A 21467-nucleotide genomic window follows, 5' to 3' on the forward strand; every position below is an offset into this window, starting at 1 on the left:
TCTTTCCAAGAGCTCAGGGGGTCCTATACCAAAGGAGAGGCCCCTGCACTGTGTGGGAGAAGCAGCCGTCTTTTGCTGGAGGTGCTAGGGAAGCTACTTTTCCTTGCCACACTACCCTTCCTTCCCCAGCAAAGGCAAGCGGCAAATGAGAGAAATGATCTTTCTGGCTGTGCTTTTTAAAACCCTCCCTCTTTCCAGGTTTGGCTGCTTCCACGTCAGAGGGGTGATTTCCTCTTGCCTCCTCCCTCTTTCGTCGGCAGAGTTCCAGTACAATGTTCCTAAAGCAGGTGGGGATGGGGCCTTCAATGCAAGTAGCCTATGGCTTTTAAAGCACAGCAAATTCCCTCTCTCACTGAGAGGAAGAGAGAGAGAGAGAGAGAGAGAGAGAGAGAGAGAGAGAGAGAGAGAGAGACCACCCTTTCCCCCCCCCCTTTACTATGTACACTTGCAGGGATTTAGATGGAAAAGTAACCACTATTTATACCACCCAGTAGAAAGCTCCTTCCGATCCCTTGAAACACTGAGTTTTCTAGCACAGCTCTGATCTGCTCTCTACCAACTTCTGCCCAGCTTCCCTTCTCCTCTAGCAGCTTTTCAGAAAGAGGAACAGAGGAGAAGGGGGAAAGGGAGAGGGAGGGGTTGAGAGAGAGGGAGAGGAAGGGGGAGAAAAAAGGAGGATGGGAAAGAGAGAAAGAACAGGTTGAAGAGGAATATGGGGGTGCTTCAGGTGTGGAGGAGGTCGAAGTGCATGCACAAATGCTCCAGTCCCACCTCCCTACTCATTGAGATACACCAGTGAGTCTCTTCCCACCCTTTGGGCCATTCCGAGCTCACCCCCTGCACCCACCGATTGCTCCCATCACTGATTGCTCCCTTACCTTTCCCAGGGCTCCAAAGCTCAGGAGGTCCTGTGCCAAAGGAGAGGCCTTTTCTGTTTTCCTTTCCTTGCTAGCTTTCCTTCTCCAGCAAAGGGCAAGGACCAACTGGGAGAACTGGGAGGAGACTAACTTCTCCTCTTCAAAGGGGCGTTTTTCTCTTGCTCCTGGGCGGGGCTGGAGCTCTGGGTGCGTTTCACTTCTACCTTCAGCCATTTTGTTGTCTCCTCGCTGGACCCAGGTTCTCCCTCGTTTCCTATGGACAGGACAATGTATATTTGACAAGGTATATTTGACTATGTACAAGTATATCTGACCTAAATGTAGTTCACAAAATCATCTGCCACAATGCCCTATCTTGTCAATGACTACTTCAACTTCAACCCCAACAGTACAGGAGCACACAATAGATAAAAACTTAATGTAAACCTCTCCATACTCGATTGCAGAAAATTGGACTTCAGCAACAGAGTGATCAATGCCTGGAATGCTCTAGCTGACTCTGTGGTTTCTTCACCAAACCCCAAAAACTTTAACCTTAGAGTTCTCGACCTCACTCCATTCCTAAGAGGTTTGTAAGGGGCATACATAAGCGCACCATTGTGCCTACCCTCCCTGTCCTACCGTCGAATTGCTGATTCACCTGTACCTACTTTGCTAATGTTTATGTTTATACCAATACTTCTTATTATTGTTATTATTATAGATTAATTATTAATGGAGATTATCACGGGGTGTCCCAGTAGTAAGCTGCTTTCTTCCCTCCTCCGTTTTCTCGACTTCACCAACCCTGCCAGCTCCAGTCTGTCCTCGGCCAACTCCTGCCTTCTTCCCCTCCACCATCCAGCCTTTTGCCACCCTCCACACTCATCCACCCCGGTCACCGACTCCCCGCTTACCTTTTTTCAAGACCTCCGAAACTCAGCATGTCGGGTATGGAAGCAGGAAAGCCAGTTCCGTTGGTAGATTGCATGGCGGAACACCAAATACGGAGATTCCTCCCACTCTGCATAAGATGGCGAAATCATTTCCCCTCCTCCTTCTCTCCTCTGATGAAGGCGGGGCATGTGAGAAATAGATACTCCTTCTACGTCACCATCCTCTTTCCAGCCAACCGTCTCTGCTGCTTCTTAAAGCGCCACCCACATTTCTGGGTGGAGTGAGAATATTCATGAAGGGGAGTGAAAGGGCGGGGATTAACAAGAATTGTATAACTACCAACTGTTCAGCTAGTCAGCTTCCGTTGATTCAGCCATTTTCTCGCCTCCTTCTGGCTGCTTCTAACCCTCACCTCTACTTCGCAAAGGGCCGGGCTGACCTATAGTTTTAAACAGTTTGATTGGTATGACTTTTCTGGGTTAAACCACCAAGCACGCCATTGCTAAAGGAGATTTGCTTCAGTGGCAGAGCTTACGGCTTTAAGCAGAGAAACTGTAACTGTGAATGTTCTCGCCAATTCTGAGGAAATTCTGAACTGCCTGGCTGTGAAAGTCATTTGAAGCAGTTTACTTTGAGTTTCTCTCTGTTGTGTGCTCGTGTATTGTGGTTGAAGCTGAAGTAGTCGTTGACAGGAAGGACGTAGCAGAGGATTTTATGAGCTATGCTTAGGTTGTGTCGAAAGCGACGAGTGAGTTTCAAGTCCGGTTGTGTAACATATTTGTTGCGAGTAGAGGAGTGCAGGACTCTACTCGTGATCAGAGCCGAAGGGGCGGGGAGGGGGGGAGAGAATGGCTATTTCCTGCTTAGCTTTTCAACTTTGAGGAAGTGCAATTCTTATTTGGGAAAGGACACCAGTTTCCAATAAGTAATTCTAGTAAGGAACTGCAATAAAGCATTAGGAAAGTTGGAAGCACTGAGAGAGGGAGACTAGCATAGAGCATATGAACGACATATTATACAATTTATACAAAGTTTAAAGTTTATTCTTTGTTCAAATTTCCTAGAGTTAGTATTTTAAAGTGTAGTCACACTATTATTACATATCCATGTTTGTCCAATATGTGAACCCTGGTAAGGAACTTCTGGATGGAGCTATGCTTCTGCATGGAGATATGTGCCAGGCACAGCACAGTACAGGAAAACAAGAAGGGGATGAGTGTTTAATATGGGCTTAAAACATTTAGATATAATAATATAGTGGGCCTGGAAAGGCTGGACAAGCAGCCAGTGAGAGGTATGTATAAAGTATGCTGATCTTTATAACCAGGTGTGATCTCCTATTTGTGCGAATTGAGATCCACCAGTCTTTGCAAACACTTCAATAAAACTCTTGTATTACAACAACTTTGGAGTTGAGATTTTACTCCTGATACCAGGTTGTGGCTTTTTAGAGGAGTCCAAGGTCTATTTGCAGGCAGCTATTATGTTCCCGTCTGCCTTGGCTTTTACATGAAGCACATGCTTCATTCTGGGTCTGCTTTCTAGCATGAATACATTCTAATGGCATGACAAAACTTGAGTCACAGCCAGTCACAGTTTCCTACCGGAATGGTAGGGGACAGCAATCCAGTAGTAAAAGTAAAGCTGGATGTGCAGCTTTAGGTCTCTGGCATGCAGGTGTGCGCATCCCAGCGAGACTTTGCTTCTGTGCATGCACAGGAAGCAAAATATCACAAGGGGACACATGTGCAAGAGATATTTCAGTGATACCTTCTGCGCATGCACAGAAGCAAAAAAACCCACTGAAATCTCACACGCACATCCCCTCGTGAGATTTTGCTTCCTGCGCATACACAGAAGCAAAATGCCTCTGGGATGTGCACGCACGCAAGCCAGAGACCTGAAACTGTGTGCACAGCGCACCAGTAGCAGTGGTAGCAGCAGAGGTGGGCTACTGTCCAGACGGGGTGGAGCGCAGTGGGGTAGCGAAAATGGAGCTCCACCCCAGAGCACCCAATTTGCACTGAAAGATGTTGAAAGAAAATGCATAAGCCACGCCCACAGTGTGGTAGTAAAAATTTTGTTAGTCCTTCACTGGGTAGCGGCAACCACACCTGGTCGCAGCATCTAAAGGATGGTCCCACCCAGATATTCTTGAACCTTTCCCAACCACCTCGCGTATTTTGACTAATGACTCCAAAAGAGAGGTAAATCCTTGTGGCTCTTGCAGGCATTACATTACTCAGTAGAAGTTAGGAAACCTCTGCAAACATTTTTGAGAGATGGGCGCAGGAGTGAAATCCTTCCTGCTTGGACTGGATCAGGAGAACCTTAGTGGACACATAGCCTGGTTCGCCACACCAGTAATTAGGCAAGCAGAAGGCAGTCAAGCCTGTCGGGCCGATGGGGAAGACAGTTAACAGCCTAATCCCTTCGCACAGCCCTGCCATGCTTGCCTGCCTTCCACGTTGCCTTCCGGGCAGTCCTCCATGCCCACTTGCCTTTGGAGGTTGGCATCAGCCCGAGATGGACACACTGCTGTGAGACTGAGAGGGGCGGAGGTGCTCCAGGAGGGCTGATGCCACATTGTTGTTCTAGGGGTGCTGAACATGCCCATTTCCTGCCCTCCTGGAGCACCACAATGGCGCCAGTTTTCTTTCAGGGAAGGAAAGCAAATGGCTACATTGCTATGGTGCTCTCGGAGGGCAGGCGACATGCAGATGTCCCAGGGCTGCTGCCATCAGGTGAGTCTGTTGGTATGATGGGCATGCTGAATATGGTGGCAAAGGATAACAGGCCGTGACTTAGAGTGTTCAGAAACTCCAGATCGTGCAGAATGCAGCTGCGAGAGCAACCGTGGGCTTTCCCAGATACGCCCATGTCACACCAACACTCCGCAGTCTGCATTGGTTGCCGATCAGCTTCCGGTCATAATTCAAAGTGTTGGTTATGACCAGGGCCGCCATCAGGAATTTTGGGGTCCCATACAGCCTAAGTGTCTTCCCCCCCCCATTTTAAAACTACTGCCCCCCAAATCCCGTGCCATGCCCACCATGGTCACACACCCTGGGCAAGCCCTCCCCCGGCCCTCTGAGGTCAAACACAGCCCTGATGTGGCCCTCAATGAAATTGAGTTTGACAGCCCTGGCCTAGAGGCTAAATCCTGTGACCAAGGGCTAAGAGAACGAGTCTCTTTAGCTCAATAAATAGAAAACTGAGGGGGAATATAATAGTAGTTTCCCAATCCTTAAAGGGATGCCAGAGAGCAGATGGCATTTATTCATTCTCCGTGCCACCTGAAGATAGTACAAGAAGCAATGGGCGGAACCTCACCAAGAAGAAATAAAATCTGGAAATAAGGAAAAACTTGGGACTGGGCGGCATAGATAGATAGATAGATAGATAGATAGATAGATAGATAGATAGATAGATAGATAGATAGATAGATAGATAGATAATATCTATCTATCTATAAATAAATAAATATATAAATATATAAATAAACAAATCCCTTCTTTTTTATTAAAAGAAATTAATAATTTAAAAAAAATCAAAATCCATTACTATTAAAACTAAAACAACCAGCAAAACTATTAATAAAAACAGGTGAGGGCTGATTTTTTCCCCTCTGTTATTAAAGTGCTTTTACCATATGCTTTAAATCAAGAATCACTTCTCTCTCTGTTTCTCTCTTTCCTGTCATTCTCTGCCTCAATCATTTTCTCATTTCTTTTTTTCTCCCCTTTTTTTCTATCATTTCTCTCTCTCTCTCTTCCTTCCACTCTTCTCTCTCTTTCTTCCTCTCACTCTCTTCCTTCCTCTCTCATCTCTTTCTTTCTTTCTCTATCTTGCTTTCTTCCTCTCTCACACTCTCTTCCTTCCTCTCTCATCTCTTTCTTTCTCTCTCTCTTTCTTGCTTTCTTCCTCTTTCACTCTCTTCCTTCCTCTCTCATCTCTTTCTTTCTCTAACTTGCTTTCTTCCTCTCTCTCTCTCTCTTCCTTCCTCTCTCATCTCTTTCTTTTTTCTTTCTCTCTCGCTCTCTATCTTGCTTTCTTCCTCTCTCACTCTCTTCCTTCCTCTCATCTCCTTCTTTCTTCCTCTCTCATCTCTCTCTCTTTCTTCCTCTCTCTCCCCCTCTTGCTCTCCCTCTCTTTTTCTCACTTTCCCTCTCTTGTTTTCTTTCTCTCTCACACTGTTTCTCTCATTTTCTTTCTCTCACTCTTTCTCTCTCTCGTTCTCTCTCTCTTGCTATCTCTTTCTTCCCCCCCCCTCTCTCTTTCTCACTTTCTCTCTATCTTGCTCTGTCGCTCTCACTCTCTTTCGTTCTCCGGAGGCTGGCGAAAGTGATTTTCAGTGTCGGGCGCGCAGGCCGGTGCGCGCTCCCCCCACCGCCCTGCCAGCCCGCGAAGGTTTTTCTTACTTTGAATGTTCCTGGCGCGGGCTGGCAGGGCAATGGGGAGAGCGCGCGCCCGGCCGCGCGCCCGACACTGAAAATCGCCTTCACCGGCCTCCGCTGTGAGGCAGCAGGCAGCCGGCAAAAGAGGGAGGGTACAGTCTGCGCATGTGCAAAGAACTGCTGACTTGGCGCTGCGGCGAAGCAAGGTAGGAGCCCGTTTGGGGTGGCGGCGGCGGCGCGGCGTGCGTTGCACCCCCGCCCGGCAGACCCCTTTACCTCCGCCCACTCGCGCAAGCACGCTGGCTGGTACCGCAGGAGGTCCCCTCGCCTTCACAATAACCTTCAGGTCTTCTTGACCGAATTTTTTTTAAAAAAACAACAACCCGGGATCCTATCCAGAAATCGTCTACATACATACGCGCGCGCACGACGCACGCGCACCCTCCCTTTTCTTTCTTTTTTTGCCCGAATCAAAAAGCACCCACCACCCACCCACCCACCGGCGCAAAGTACAGTGAGGAGAGGAGGAGGGATCCCTGAGGCGGTTTTTTTTTTCTCTCTTCCTGCCCCGCTCCGCCGGTCGACAACGTCGGTCTGCTTGGAAAATGTCCTCGCTCTATAAAGCGGCGCTCCTTCCTCCAACCGCGCTTGTGGAGACCGGCGCGGGTTTGCCTTCCTCTCCCCTTTGTTCCTCTCCTTGGGCTTCTCCCGCTGGGAAGCCGGCAGCCGGGACCGTTTTTGGACTGAAGGCGGGATAAAAAAAAAAGCGAGCTGTGAGGAGGGCTTGGAGAGCTTGTTCCTCTTCTTAGTGCAAAAGAGGGGCGACCTTGTTTATAACGAGCCTGGCGTCCTTCTGACATTACTGGCGTCGGGGAGGAGAAAACCCGGCCTAAACTCCGCCCAGCTCCTCTAATATGCTCGAGAAGAGGACGTCCTAGGGCGCAGGAGTAGGCAAAGTGGGCTCTTCTATGACATGTGGACTACAACTCCCACAATTCCTGAGCTGGCATGATTGGCTCAGGAATTCTGGGAGTTGAAGTCCACAAGTCATAGAAGAGCCCACTTTGCCTACTCCGTGACCTAGGCAAAGGCTCACGTGGTGGCCGGCCAGGCTCTCCCTGGCTGGGTAGTGAGGGGGGTTATGTCGTGAGCGATGGATGCTGGAGCAATACGCGATTTTCCCCCCTCTTGGCCTCAAAGCCTCGATTCCCCCTTCCCCCCTCCCCGCTTTCTTCACCCCCTTCCCCAATCACCGGTGCCAGGCAGACGGCAGGCTGTCTGCCTTTAGGGGCTTCTAAACGAGGGTTTATTTTATTGATTGATTTTGTCCAATGTACGTTGTTTGTATTTCTTGGTAAACAAGGAAGGGACAAAAAAGGGAGAGTCTGGACGCCAAGATAATAGAAATTTACAACAATTTTCTTCAAAGAATTTTTTTTCTTTTCCCAAAGACAAATCCATGCATGAGGAAACAGGGCTGTAGTTTGCCTCTGGTACCTCTATTGTTTGCAGGTTGTCTTAACATGGAATCCCTTAAAGCAGAAAATAGAAATACAAAACTATGTTGTCTTTTATACAGTGTGTCTGATTATATGTTTGAATAATAGCCCTAAGAATAGAAGAATATAATTATCGGCCAAGTGTGATTGGACACACAAGGAATTTGTCTTTGGTGCATATGCTCTTGGTGCACATAAAAGAAAGAATCATGAGGTACAACACAATGGTTGTCATGGGGGTCAAGCAATCAGGAAACAATATTAATAAATTGTCAAAAATACAAGAACAAGTTACAGTCATACAGTCATAAGTGGGAGGACATGGGTGATAGGAATAATGAGAAAAAACTAATAGTAATAGTAGGTGCAGACTTAATAGTATGATAGTTTTGAGGGAATTGTTTAGCAGAGTGATGGCTTTTAGGAAAAAATGTTCTTGTGTCTAGTTGTCTTGCTGTGCGGTGCTCTATAGCGACGTTTTAAAGGTAGGAGTTGAGAGGCGCTGTTCGCTTACATTGCTGGTGCGCTGTTTGAAGGCTGAAGTAACCCTTCAACTGAGCGACGAAGCGCTGCGGGGCCCGGCCCTTCACACCCGCGCCCAGTATTCATACCAATAAATAATAAACAGTCTGAATCCCTGTAAATATAGGTAGCACATGAAAGAGAGAATTTCTGTTTTGGTGGGGAAGGGGGTGTTCCGCCCTTTACAAACAAAAAGGGAAACAAATGCTAAAGGCAGTTGAAATGCTTCTTTTTGCAATGGCGGATTCTCTGGACATCAATTCTAAACTCTTAACTCTGCCTGAGGCCCTCAGCACCGCTTAGCGGAAGGCAACTTGCATACACTTTCATTTTCAGCGAGGTCGTCATTTTTACAAGAAGTACCAGCGACTAGATGAGCAGAAGAAAACGGTGGTAAGTGTTGGGCTGAAAAGCAGTTGGGGCTGGCCTAGAGCTCCTTACCAGACTCTGTAGTATCATCACCTAACCCTCAAAACTTTACCCTTAGACTCTCCACTGTTGATCTCCCAATTCCTAAGAGGTCAGTAAGGGGAGTGCATAAGTGCACCAGAGTGCCTTCTGTCCCCTATCCTAAAGTTTCTCTTTTATTAGTATCATGAATATAAATATTATATCTTTGTATACCACCAATATGTACGTGACAAAACAAACAAACAAACAAATAAATAGTTTGGGGCTGGGGTGTGGGGTTCTTTTGTTCCTTGCGGTCTCCTAGATAAGTGTTTCCCAACCGGTGTGCCGCAGCACACTGGTGTGCCGCGAGACATGGTCAGGTGTGCCGCGAAGAAAGAAGCTGAGCTTCTGGTCTTGCAACTTTTTGCAAAGAGCAAAAAGTTGTTAGACCAGAAGCTGAGCTTCCTTCTTTGTGCCTTCCAAGTTTTCCGGCAGCTGCAGTGCCCCGCCCGGCTGGAGCTTCCCTGGCGACGGCAGCAGGTGAGCTTTGGGGCCTGGTGGGAGGGCAGCGGCAGCGGGAGGGCGGCACGCAGCGGGAGGGTGATGGCGCGAGGGCGGCTACTGCCCAGTGCCTCTGCTGAGCGAAAGAGAGAGGGAGAGAGGGGGGGAGAAAAAGATAGCAAGAGAGGGAGAGAGAGAATGAGAGGGGGGAGAGAAGGAGAGGGAGAGAGGGTGGAGAGAGAAAGAGGGAGAGGGGGGGAGAGAAAGAGAGAGGGAGAGAGGGGGGAGAGAAAGATAGAAAGAGATAGCAAGAGGGGGAGAGAAAGAGAGGGGGAGAGGGGGAGAGAGAGAAAGAGGGAGAGAGAGGGAGAGAGGGGGGAGAGAAAGAGAGAGAAAGATAGCAAGAGAGGGAGAGAGAGAAAGGGGGAGAGAAAGAGATAGCAAGAGAGGGAGGGAGAGAGAGAAAGGGAGAGAAGGGGGAGAGAAAGAGATAGCAAGAGAGAGAAAGAGAGAGGGGGAGAGAAAGAGAGAAAGATAGCAAGAGAGGGAGAGAGAGAGAGAGGGAGAGGGGAGAGAGAAAGATGGCAAGAGAGGGAGAGAGAAAGAGAGGGAGAGAGGGGGGAGAGAAAGAGAGAAAGCAAAAAAGAGAAAGAGGAAGAGAGGGGGAGAGAGAAAGACAGCAAGAGAGAGAGAAAGCAAGAGAGAGAGAAAGGGGGAAGGAGGGTGAGGGAAAGACATGGAGGGAAGGAGGGAGAGAGAAGGAGGGCAAAAAAGAGGAAGGGAGAAACAAAGAGAGATGGAAAGAGGGGGAAAGAAAGAGGAAGGAAGGGAGAGAGAGAGAGAAAGAGGGAGAGAGAGAAATAGAGCGAAAGGGAGGAAGAGATATTTTTTTGTCCAAACTTTTTTTTACCACCACCCCCCGCTCAATGTTCCCCAGGATTTTGTAAATGTGAATAATGTGCCGCGGCTCAAAAAAGGTTGGGAAACACTGTCCTAGATGTTGCTTTGCGTCCAATTGCAGAGGCTTCCCTGGTAATCGGAGCGGAAGACTGGCTACTTTCTGCTGATCATTTTCAACTTTGGGGAAATGCTATTATTAGTTGGGAAAGCAGGCCATTTTCTAGCAAGCAATTTAGGCAAAGGTTTTCTTTGTATCAAAAGATTTGAAACGGGCTTTTCGGCCTTGGAACGTGTTCATCCAAGATCATGTTAGCACACTTCATTGTTACCAATGACAAAAGCTACTGCAATAGCAGTGAATATTAGTTATATATCTCAGGGATTTTTTTAAAAATCCACCGACATACTAGCTAATTGGTATAGTAATATATAGTAGTTAACAGTAATAATAGAATTATATATGTTCTACTTCAGCTTCAACCACAATACATGAGCACACAATAGATACAAACTTAAGGTAAACCTCTCCAAACTCGACTGCAGAAAATACCACTTCAGCAACACAATGATCAATGCCTGGAATGCTCCACTTGACTCTCTGGTTTCTTCCCGAAACCCCAAAACCTTTAACCCTAGACTGTCTACTGTTGACCTCACCCCATTCCTAAGAGGTTTGAAAGGCACTTGCATAAATGCACCATCCTGCTGTCTTATTGTCCTCTTGCACTCATTTATCTGTACTTACTTTGCTTATGTTTATGTTTATACCTATATCTGCTATCTTGTACATGTTTGACAAACAAATAAAATAAATATGTTTTCTCCAAGGGTTTGAGGAGATGATTTTAGGAGATTAGGACAGCTGTGGATATAGATTGGGGTGGGTAAGCCATTCAAATGACTAAAAATAAACGAATAAAAAGTGTTGGTCTATGCATAAAAATCACATAGAAGTTATAAGTTCTGGCCTGGGTCTCCAGTATAGTTTTTTTCCTGCTGAAATTATGATTTGGGAAATGATCTGTGGTAGGAGATGTGTTTTCTCCTGTGTTATGTGTAGATTGGGGTTTTTGAATGTTGCTGTATATCAGTGTTTCCCAACCTTGGAAACTTGAAGATATCTGGACTTCAACTCCCAGAATTCCCCATTCAGAGAATGCTGGCTGGGGAATTCTGGGAGTTGAAGTCCAGATATCTTCAAGTTGCCAAAGTTGGGAAACACTGCTGTATATGAAAAGTTTGTTCAGTTAACCTAGCCTTCAGATTCTCTGATAAAGGTTCATCCCTCTTAGCTTTTTTAGATCAATTCGGATTCCCAATTGAATTAAACCCTTTTAATGGAAAATGGAATGTTGATTTTTACCAAAAGGTAGCCTAATATATTGACAGCAATAAAAATTGCATCAGAAATTTTTTCTCCTGCAAACTTTTTAAGAGGCTTTAGCCTGTATCTAAAAAGAGATTATTTGAAATTATCAGTAATTTGCCACTTTCTATAGGGATCTTGGCCTTCCTTGTGACAGCCCCATTTCTAATTTCAGACCATACAATTCCAGGAGTGCTGAATATGCATAATGAGAAAAGGCTGCTGGGCCTTCCTTCCAGTGGATCTCCAGGTGGACAGGAGGAAGAACCAGGTACTAATAACAATAACAGGGTGTGGAAGCTAGTCACCCAAATGAAGGATTGAAATAGCCAAGCCATGGCCACAGGAGCATTCAGAGCAATACAAGACATGTACCGTATCCCCAATTGGACTTGGAAAACCTTCTACTAAATTTTTAATGTTTCATGGGACATAAATAAAGAGGAAAATGTGATTATAGAGCTTGGCAGCCGTCCTAGTAAGTTTACATGGAATGTTCAATAGAAAGCAGATGAATAGCAAATATAGTCTGGAACATCAGATTTATTTACATAAATGCCTCCAGATCCATCATGGACATTGAGGAAGAGGGAGGGAGGGAAGGAAGGAAGGAAGGAAGGAAGGAAAGAAGGACGCACGCCCCCTTAGTTTTGGGGGAGGAAAATAGGGGGAGAAATCTGCCTACCAGATATTCTGGCTGGCATCCTTAGTCTGTTCAGCTTCAGCACATTATCTTATCCCCTGATTATGGCTTTTAAAAACCCTATTTTGGAGAGTGTGACAATGAAAGAGCTTTTAAGCTGGTAAGAGCTGGGAACATCATTGGCACTTGGTTAGGGCTAGAAATAAACATTCGAAGCAAGTAGAGCAATGAAAAAAAGCCTGCAAAGACTTAGGACTGGAAAAACATTCTTTGCAGAGAGTAACAATAAAAGAGCTGGCTAGGTAAGAGCTGGGAATATCGCTAGCACCTAGTTAGGGCTGAAAAAAAGAAGCTTCGAAAACAGCTACATTCAGAGTTTATCAACGCACCCAATTTTTCAGCCTAGGTAGGAAAATGGTGCATCTTATACTCCAAAAAATATGGTAGTTTTGTTTGCTGAATCAAAACTTTGTTTCTTTTCATCAGAGTCAGTCTGACATTTTAGTTGACCCCAGTATCCAGGTTTCTCTCTTCCTTCCTTTGGTATAGCGGATAGGTGCTGATGAGTCTTGTTTCTCTTCCTTTTCTTCATCCAGCTCGTGTCAAGTTAATCAAACATAAATTATGGTCAACATATACTGAACACAAAAAGGAAATAATTGGAATTGTTGTTTCTCACCTCATCTTTGGCTGCTTCTTCTTTTTGCTGGGTAAGGAATATAGGTCCTAAAACCTTTCCCTTACAGTGCTGCTTTTCATGTGTACTTCATGAAATTGAATGATCTCTGCAGTTGGATCAGAAACATAGAATTGATCTTGTGCTGTTTTTTATGTACTGTAATCCTCTTCATCCAATACAGGAAACTTTGCTTCCTATGTGTTGAAAATGTCTTCTTAAGAAGTAAAACTGATAAACCTGCATTTCTTTATTTAGTGATTTCCTGCCAGAAACAGTAAACGTGAAGCAGGTGGACCAAATCTGAGACAAGTTGACCAAATCAATTGGAAAAATCCCACAAAAAGATTTTTGGCTGAATAAGTGGATTTGCATCTGATTTCTTAGATTCCGATCCATCATGCAAATCACTGCTCAGATCCATAGTCTCTCTTAATATGAGGATTACAGGACACAGGCTGCTAGAACCTGGGTCTTCTCATCCAGATGGGTTTTGTTAGAACTCACTAACAGCCTCGAATTCAGCCCATCCTACCGATAAGAATAGGACTGGGTACGTTAGTGTCTATTCTTTCCACCTTTCTTTGTTGTAGGAGCATTACTGCCATTGAGCTGCCAACAGGATGTCATTGATTGTCCACCTGACTGGATTGCATATCAGGGACACTGCTACAAATTTTCAAGAGAAGAAAAGAACTGGAAGGAAAGCCAAAACCTCTGTGTTTTGCATAATGCTTCCCTAGCCAAAATTACAGAGGAGGAGATGGTGAGTTATAGAGACGGTTTTGGCCAGCATAAATGAGTTCCCAAAAATAACGTTGCTTCATAGCATAGTTCATGCTTGTTCTACCCCATAAAAAATGTTATAAGTCTACGGAGAGGGGCGGCATACAAATCTAATGAATGAATGAATGGATTTTCTCCTGATATTACTATAATATATATCTCCTTAGCTGCTTCTCTGAATAAAAGTTTCAAGATCCATTTAATCTTCTCCAGGTTCCAAAATCTGCCAGTTTCACAAAGCAAGATCTCTTGACATAGATTTTTTTAAAAAAATAAGATTGCTCCAAACATCATTGAAATAAGTTAGTCATCTGCTTCTTTCTTTTTTTACTGCTTAGAAGTTGAAATCACAAGGATCCCCAAATGCTTAAACCATGTGAATTTCAGAGGCTAAAAATCGGGAATCTAATTGTGAAATTTTAGGCTTTGCCAAGATTCTTTTAAGGAAATTCAGGGTTTTACTTTTGTATCAAAGGTTTAAACTTTACTTCAAAAAACTTAACAAAGATCTCCTATTTTGCCCTTCTCTGAAGGAACTACTACCTATATGTTTTATTAGGGTTAATTACTGTTCAAAATATAGTTTTAGAAGTTTTAGCCTATATGTAAATTCAGAAATTCTATTGCGAATTTAGCAATGCAAGACTTTAACATACACGTTTTTTTTAAAAGAGCTTTATCAAGTTATTCACAAGACCTAATGTCTTTTGGATCGGCCTCAGGAGAGAACCAGATCAGCCCTGGAAGTGGTTAGATGGAGAAAATTCAATGTGAGTCTCTTCCTTCTCTTCTATTCTACTAGTTTTTCTCATCATTCCTTTCACCCATTTCCTCCCATGTTGACTGTATGACTGTAACTTGTTGCTTATATCCTAAGATTTTTATTAATATTGCTTCTTCATTGCTTATTTGACCCCTATGACAATCATTAAGTGTTGTACCACATGATTCTTGACAAATGTATATTTTATTTTATGTACGCTGAGAGCATATGCACCAAGACAAATTCCTTGTGTGTCCAATCACACTTGGCCAATAAAAATTCTATTCTATTCTATTCCTGTTTCCCTGTCAGTGCCAAGAGCTGAAAGCTAAATGCCTCCATTGAGGCTCTCCCCAGCTCAGGACTGATCTTAGAAAGAACCTCCCAGCTGCCATTACTCAGGCGTTGCCCCCTAAAAAGATTTGGGCCTACTAATGTAACTCGGAGTGCATTATGGGTAGTCCTCGACTTACAGCAATTCATTTAGCAACGATTTAAAATTTGAACACACTGAGAAAAATGACTTATGGTCAGTCCTCCCCATACAATCATTATACATCCCCATAATTACATGATCAAAATTGGGTACTTGGCAGCTGGCATGTACAGTGGTACCTCTACTGAAGAACTTAATTCGTTCCGTGACCAGGTTCTTAAGTAGAAATGTTCTTAAGTAGAAGCAATTTTTCCCATAGGAATCAATGTAAAAGTAAATAATGTGTGCAAACCCATTAGGAAAAAAATAAAAGCTTGGACTTTGGGTGGGAGGAGGAGGAGGAAGAAGAGGAGCAGGACAGTCACTGCCGAAGGAAGAAGGGGAGGTGAGGGGAATCAAAAAAATCCAAAACTTTAAGGCATTAAAAAAAAAGAGGGACTCTGAGGCAGCGCCCAGAGAAAGGAAAACGCTTCGTTCGCTCTGGACTGCCAAAGCCTCCTTAAGCATCACCAAAAGGCTCCTCTGGCAGCCCAGAAAAGCCTGAGATGGCTGGGATTAAAGGTGGAATGGCAGGAAACTGGCTGGCCCTTTGTGCCACTCTCAAACTTCCTGGGAAATTTTTCCGAGCTCGGGTTCTTAAGTAGAAAATGGTTCTTAAGTAGAGGAAAAAAATCTTGAATACCCGGTTCTTATCTAGAAAAGTTCTTAAGTAGAGGCATTCTTAAGTAGAGGTACCACTGTATTTATTTGGAAAAATTCTGTGGCGCTCATGGTGATTCTGACAGTTTACAGAAATAAAACAATACTAAGCCCAATAAACCCCCACCCTTCTAGTGATTACAATCAAACGAACCATACGATTGGCTCCATATCAACATTGAGCAGGTCTCTTGGGAAAGCAGTTACAAGGTTTGCAGCCTCCTGGGGTCCTGTGATTGTCATTTCCAACCTTCCCAAGAAGCAAAGTCAACTAGGAAAGCTGGATATTCTTAAAATCATTTGATTTATCCAACAATTGCAGTGATTCACTTAACTGTGGTTAAAAAAAGAGTTATAAAAACCTCGCTTAACAACTCCTTTGCTTAGCAATGGACATTCCAGTCCAAATTGTGGTTGCAAGTCAAGGAGTGCCCGTACAAGTAGCATGGTCAGAATCCCACTTAGAACTGAGTGCGGAGTGCTGAGCTGCTGGGATGCAGGTGGGTTAACTGGGATGCACTGTTAACACTTCCAAATAGATGAATTGGAGAACAATCTGCAGAATCATCTTTGGGAAGGCAAGGCTCATCTAGATGAACTGTAAACTTAGGACCCCTTTGGTACTGCTAGGTGGGAGATAACTCCCCATTGTCTAATTTCTTCTTCTGTTGCAGGTTGGAAGTCATGGGAAATGGAGGAGACTGTGCGTTTGTGGATGATGGTGCCACAACCAGCTCAGGGAGATGTAACATGGAACATCGTTACATTTGCAAAAAAAAATGATCCAAATATGATATGTAAGATCATCATATGTTCCCTGTCTTCCCCCACTCCACACTTCACCAGTATTCCTCGATCCACAGCTCACATTAGAGAAACAGCTTTCAGCTGTGGCGAGGGGGGCGTTCGCCCAAGTTCACCTGGTGCACCAGTTGCGACCTTATTTGGACCAGGAGTCACTGCTCACAGTCACTCATGCCCTCATCACCTCGAGGCTCGACTACTGTAACCATAGTTCCCTCTAAGCTGAGCAGTGAGCAATCGCTCACTTAAAAATCATCATCAACTCAGAGTTTTTCAAACCTGCCCAGAAGCCGAGAGGGAAAAAGTGAGAGGGAAAGAGTGCCGCCCAGTCCCGAAGGGACTGCCGCTCAGACACTATACTTTTCCGCCCACACCAGAAAAAAATTAGAGGGGACATTGACTGTAACACTCTCTACATGGGGCTACCTTTGAAAAGTGTTCGGAAACTTCTGATCGTGCAGAATGCAGCTACGAGAGCAATCATGGGCTTTTCCAAATATGCCCATGTTACACCAACACTCCGCAGTCTGCATTGGTTGCCGATCAGTTTCCGGTCACAATTCAAAGTGTTGGTTATGACCTATAAAGCCCTTCATGGCACCGGACCAGATTATCTCCGGGACCGCTTTCTGCTGCACGAATCCCAGCGACCAGTTAGGTCCCACAGAGTGGGTCTTCTCCGGGTCCCGTCAATTAAACAATGCCGCTTGGCGGGACCCAGGGGAAGAGCCTTCTCTGTGGTGGCCCCAGCCCTCTGGAACCAACTCCCCCCAGAGATTAGAATTGCCCCCACCCTCCTTGCCTTTCGTAAGCTACTTAAAACCCACCTCTGCTGCTAGGCATGGGGGAACTGAGATACTCTTTCCCCCAGGCCGTTACAGTTTTATGCTTGGTATGTCTGTATGTCTGTTTGGTTTTTATTATAATGGGTTTTTAATTGTTTTTAATATTGGATTATTATTATATGCTGTCTTATTATTGCTGTTAGCTGCCCCGAGTTTTTGGAGAGGGGTGGCATACAAATCCAATCAATCAATCAATCAATCAATTCTATAGGCACTGGACATTGATTATTAATGTTTTGGATCCTTCTGAGTAACCTTTCGACTGCCTTAAGCAGATTAAGAGTGGATGTAGTGGCAATGTGGAAGAAGTTAGGGACATTTTTTTCTTTCATATCTCTAGAAGTTTAGAGCTCAGTCTGAGCTAGCCTGCATATGTTTCACTCACTTTCTGGAGGAGAAAAGGGAAGGATCCTTCGTTTACTTATTTATTTATGTGTTAGATTTCTAAGCCGCCCAATTCCTTCCAGAGAAAGCTGAGAAAGTTTCAGATTTTTGCGTCTAGAGTCCCCTGCTGGCCAATCAAGGTCATGTCTTGCCGTCTCCTTTATCATAGCAGGGCTGTGATGTCAGAGTGCCATATTTCTATCAAACCTTTGTAGTTGTGTTGCTTGTGGGGAGCTTCTAGACAGAACTTCACATTAGATAGCTGCTACTGTCTTAGCTTGATTGCTTCTCTTGAGGAGATCTAGGCAGAGAAAGGAATAGTTTGCTTGCTGCTGTTGCATTTTAGTTTTTACCAGCAATCTCACCCTGTGTTTTGCAACAAGGCTCCAGCATTGGCTGTAATGCAGGACCATTGGAAGGAAGGAAGAAAGAGGGAGTGGGGAAGAGAAGAGAGAAAGGAGGGGTGGTTGAGCCTAGAAGAAAGAGAATCGAAGTTGGAGGCACTTCTACTTGCGACAGCAAAAAGTTGGAATCAGAAAAAGTAAGAATATTGAGGGAATATTGTGATGTAAGTGATGAGCAGGAAATTCTTGGCAGTTGAATTATCACCTTTAATGGAGTACATGGATTGGGATCAGATTATTTGAAGGACTGTCTCTGCCCTTACATTAACCCAACCCACCATTGGCAGAAAGACAGGGCACGTTATGGGCCCCAAGGATAGTCATGTGGTGGGATCACCTAAAAAGCCTTTCTCTGTGGTGGACCCTTGTTCATAGAGCATCATTCTCCCTGAAGTATGGTTGGGGTCCCCTTTCCTGCTACTTTTCCAAAAGACGCTAAGAACATGGTTTTGCCAGTGGGATTGATGCCTCGAAATGGAAATGGAACGGATGAAGTGACTAATGGTATGGTTGCAGCTTTTGGAGCTGGGGGTAGGGTTCTCTTTTTTTTTAATGTTTTATGTTGTAAGTTCCCCAGAGTGGCTTAATGTGTGAGTTTGGCGGCTATATAAATGTATTCAATAAATAAATTAATAATGATTAAATAGGTAAGTACATTGATGCAATGGGAAATATTTCTTCAGCTTTCTTCCTTTGAAAACAAAAAGTGCAAGGTGAATCCCCTGAAATAGTTGAGCCTGGCAAAAATCATTCCTAGCAGATTTTTAAAAGACAACAATAATCCATTAAACCTCAGATTTACATGATTCCCAGTTTATTGTGTTTCTCCTTAGAAAATCAAATTCTACTTCTTAGTCTTTACTTAAACAAGATGCGCCCCAGCAAAAATCAGTTGCTAGGCAGCTATTGTTCTTGGGAGCCCAAGCAGTTGAATTCAGTACCCTAATTCATGTTTGATGTATTGCCAGAGACAAAACTGTTAATATCTTCACTGACTCTATGAATGTTTGTGTCTGCTTTGCTCCAGGTGCCTTATGGAAGCCGAGAGGATTCTTCAGCTCAGGCTGCCAGATTGCTCACCTAGAGGAATGCTGTTTGCTCTGCTTCTGTTTCACTTTGAGATGCATGCATAGCTTTGCATCTGTCAGTCTTTGCACTTGTGTATTTATTTCCTTCTGCTAAGATTCATGAGGCTATTTTGAATAAGTCATATTTTATAACTATAGAATAAAAATATAAAAACATTTGTTTGATGCACTTGTAAAAAATTACTATAGATCCATTCCATTTTCTGAACAGGCTCTAAGCAGAGTGCTCCATAACTTTGTATCTGTCAGTCTTTGCACTTGTGTTTTTATTTCCTTCTGCTAAGATTCATGAGGCTATTTTGAATAAGTCATATTTTATAACTATAGAATAAAAATATAAAAACATTTATTTGATGCACTTGTAAAAAATTACTATAGATCCATTCCATTTTCTGAACAGGCTCTAAGCAGAGTGCTCCATAACTTTGTATCTGTCAGTTTTTGCACCTGTGTTTTTATTTCCTTCTGCTAAGATTCACGAGGCTATATTTATCTTGGCTACTTTTGAATAGGCCATCACTTGTAATGTTGTAATAAAAATATAAAAATGTTTGTTTGAAGTTTGTTATTTTTATACCATATATTGTAGAAGGCCCCAAGTCAGCTCCTCTTCACTCAGTGTGGCCCAGGCAAGGCAGAATTTAGACACTCATGGTTTAAATCAGCCAGAGTACAGTGGATGGTCACGCTGTTTATAAACATGCCAGGTAAACAAAAGGCATGCTTTAAAAACATCTTACCAATATAAATCTATACTCAACATCAAATCCATTTTCCTCCATTTCAATTTTTTTTAAAGTAATTTTTATTCAGTATATACACATTTTTTTTAAAAGACATTATCTCGATTACATAGTTACATTGACCATTATTCTGTCTACATTTAAGAATATACAAAAGAAGAGAAAAAATAAAAAAGGAAAGAAAGAACAGGCATAACACAAAACAACTATACGTAGCCATCCCCGCCCCCGCTATCTCTTTGACAGCTTAGTCTTCACTGTTAAATTATTCTATGGTGCACGATTAATTCGGTCTTATGTATACCTATTTTAAAATTGGTTTTTTTAGTAAATCTTAATTTCCTATCTTTCTACATTTATACTTGATTATTCCAATCTCTTTAAGTTTTATACCGGTAATCTAATATTTTTAAAAAGTTTTTAAACATATTTACAAGCCTTTCATACACCTTCCCTTTAATTTCCTTTTTTTTAGCCATTCATAGATGTAATATACAAAAATCCCCAAACCTATAAAATAACGCATGCCGGAATGAAGGCATAGCTAGATCATGAATTCACAAATTTAACTTTTAAAGGAAAAGACATACATTTAGAACTTCACAATTCAAAATACCCGTAGTTTCTCAATTTCATATGCACATGCAAATCTGCAGAAATACAATAGATGGCGACCTAACACTGACAGTGTAACAAACACTTAAATAAATAAATAAATAAATAAATAAATAAATAAATAAATAAATAAATAAATTTATTCATTCATTCATTTATTTATTTATTGGATTTGTATGCCGCCCCTCTCCGCAGACTCAGGGCGGCTAACAAGAGCAATAAAACAGCATATAATAATAATCCAATACTAAAACAGTTAAAAACCCATTATTATAAAACCAAACATACGTACAGGCATACCATGCATAAAATTGTAAAGGCCTAGGGGGAATGAGTATCTCAATTCCCCCATGCCTGGCGGCAGAGGTGGGTTTTAAGCAGCTTACGAAAGGCAATGAGGGTGGGGGCAATTCTAATTTCTGGGGGGGGGAGTTGGTTCCAGAGGGCCGGGGCCGCCACAGAGAAGGCTCTTCCCCTGGGTCCCGCCCTCTTTCTCTCTCACAGGCACACACACAAATAGACAACACACACACATGCAATCTATCACAGCCCTTTGGCAGAAGAAGATGGCCCTGTACACAGGCAGGAAAGTTAATGTGGAATGCAAACTACTAAATTTTGTATATATTTTGTATTCTTCACATTCTTAAAAGATATATCATTGTAATGGCATGGTAGTACAGTACTAGTATTTGCATAACAAATCTATTATATTTGATGGTTAATAATAATAATAATAATAATAATAATTTGAAACCATCAAATATAATAGATTTGTTATGCAATGACAAATGACAGTCTTGCAATTGTTTCCAATTGGCTTATTGCTCCAATTACTCGAATAATATTTAAGGAGGGAAAATGCAAATATCAGTGGTAAGTTTATTCGCAAAAATTAAAATGCTATAGCTTTAAGACCTTTTTGATTAGTAGTATTAAGTTGTTTATGTATTAAAATTATTCCCATAGTTAATGTAAAATGCATCATGAGTTTTACCAGAGCCCCTTAATTTTGCTGCTTGGAAAGATTTTCAGGAAAAGTTTTCAAGGCCTTGTTACACTTGGCTTCTGGATAGCAGGGACAAATTTCATCCAACTATTGTGCCCAACAGTATTTGTAGCTGGTTCTTTTACTTTACTATATTCTTCTTGTTACCCCCAAAAATTCAAAAGTTTCAGTTGATAAAATTAAAAAGTTCCTCATCCTAGACAATCTTGTTTACCATAATGATCGAAAAAGCTCTGCCAG

General features: G+C 43.2%; 2 protein-coding genes across 7 annotated transcripts in view; one reads left to right on the forward strand and one right to left on the reverse strand.

Annotated features, from left to right (window-relative positions):
* The window catches only part of LOC139160155 (C-type lectin domain family 2 member D-like), a 37997-nt gene extending 36024 nt beyond the window's left edge, over positions 1–1973 (reverse strand). The window contains exons 1-2 of one of the 3 annotated variants that reach the window (XM_070737744.1): positions 1775–1973; positions 879–1131 (exon numbers count right to left, since the gene is read on the reverse strand). The gene's annotated coding sequence lies outside the window, so the exon portion shown is untranslated. Of the gene's footprint in view, positions 1–878; positions 1132–1664; positions 1713–1774 lie in introns of those variants that run through there. The other 2 variants (XM_070737742.1, XM_070737743.1) reach the window with 2 other exon arrangements.
* A 4290-nt stretch (positions 1974–6263) lies between these two features.
* Positions 6264–19412, forward strand: LOC139160157 (C-type lectin domain family 2 member B-like). 4 transcript variants are annotated; one of them, XM_070737745.1, is made up of 8 exons: positions 6278–6357; positions 9050–9105; positions 11508–11603; positions 12572–12685; positions 13245–13417; positions 14110–14207; positions 16010–16132; positions 18800–19412. In XM_070737745.1, the coding sequence occupies exons 1-7, from the start codon at positions 6317–6319 to the stop codon at positions 16116–16118; spliced, it is 687 nt and encodes a 228-aa protein (XP_070593846.1). In that variant the 5' UTR covers positions 6278–6316; the 3' UTR covers positions 16119–16132; positions 18800–19412. The 4 variants fall into 4 exon arrangements, with proteins under 4 accessions (XP_070593849.1, XP_070593846.1, XP_070593850.1 ...); XM_070737749.1 differs by lacking the exon at positions 9050–9105 and adding an exon at positions 8509–8565 and having other exon boundaries at positions 6341–6357; XM_070737748.1 differs by lacking the exon at positions 9050–9105 and having other exon boundaries at positions 6264–6357.
* Positions 19413–21467: the final 2055 nt, after the last annotated feature.

Source organism: Erythrolamprus reginae, chromosome 2, assembly GCF_031021105.1.
Source record: "Erythrolamprus reginae isolate rEryReg1 chromosome 2, rEryReg1.hap1, whole genome shotgun sequence".
Taxonomy (NCBI): Eukaryota; Metazoa; Chordata; class Lepidosauria; order Squamata; family Dipsadidae; genus Erythrolamprus; species Erythrolamprus reginae.

Bases quoted from the DNA above. Each gene is read 5' to 3' on its own strand.
- LOC139160157 (XM_070737745.1), top strand. From the start codon at position 6,317: ATGTGCAAAGAACTGCTGACTTGGCGCTGCGGCGAAGCAAG. The intron at 12,686-13,244 runs GTAAGGAATATA...TCTTTGTTGTAG, and splicing joins CTGCTTCTTCTTTTTGCTGG to GAGCATTACTGCCATTGAGC. The intron at 13,418-14,109 runs GTGAGTTATAGA...TTTTTTTAAAAG, and splicing joins AAATTACAGAGGAGGAGATG to AGCTTTATCAAGTTATTCAC.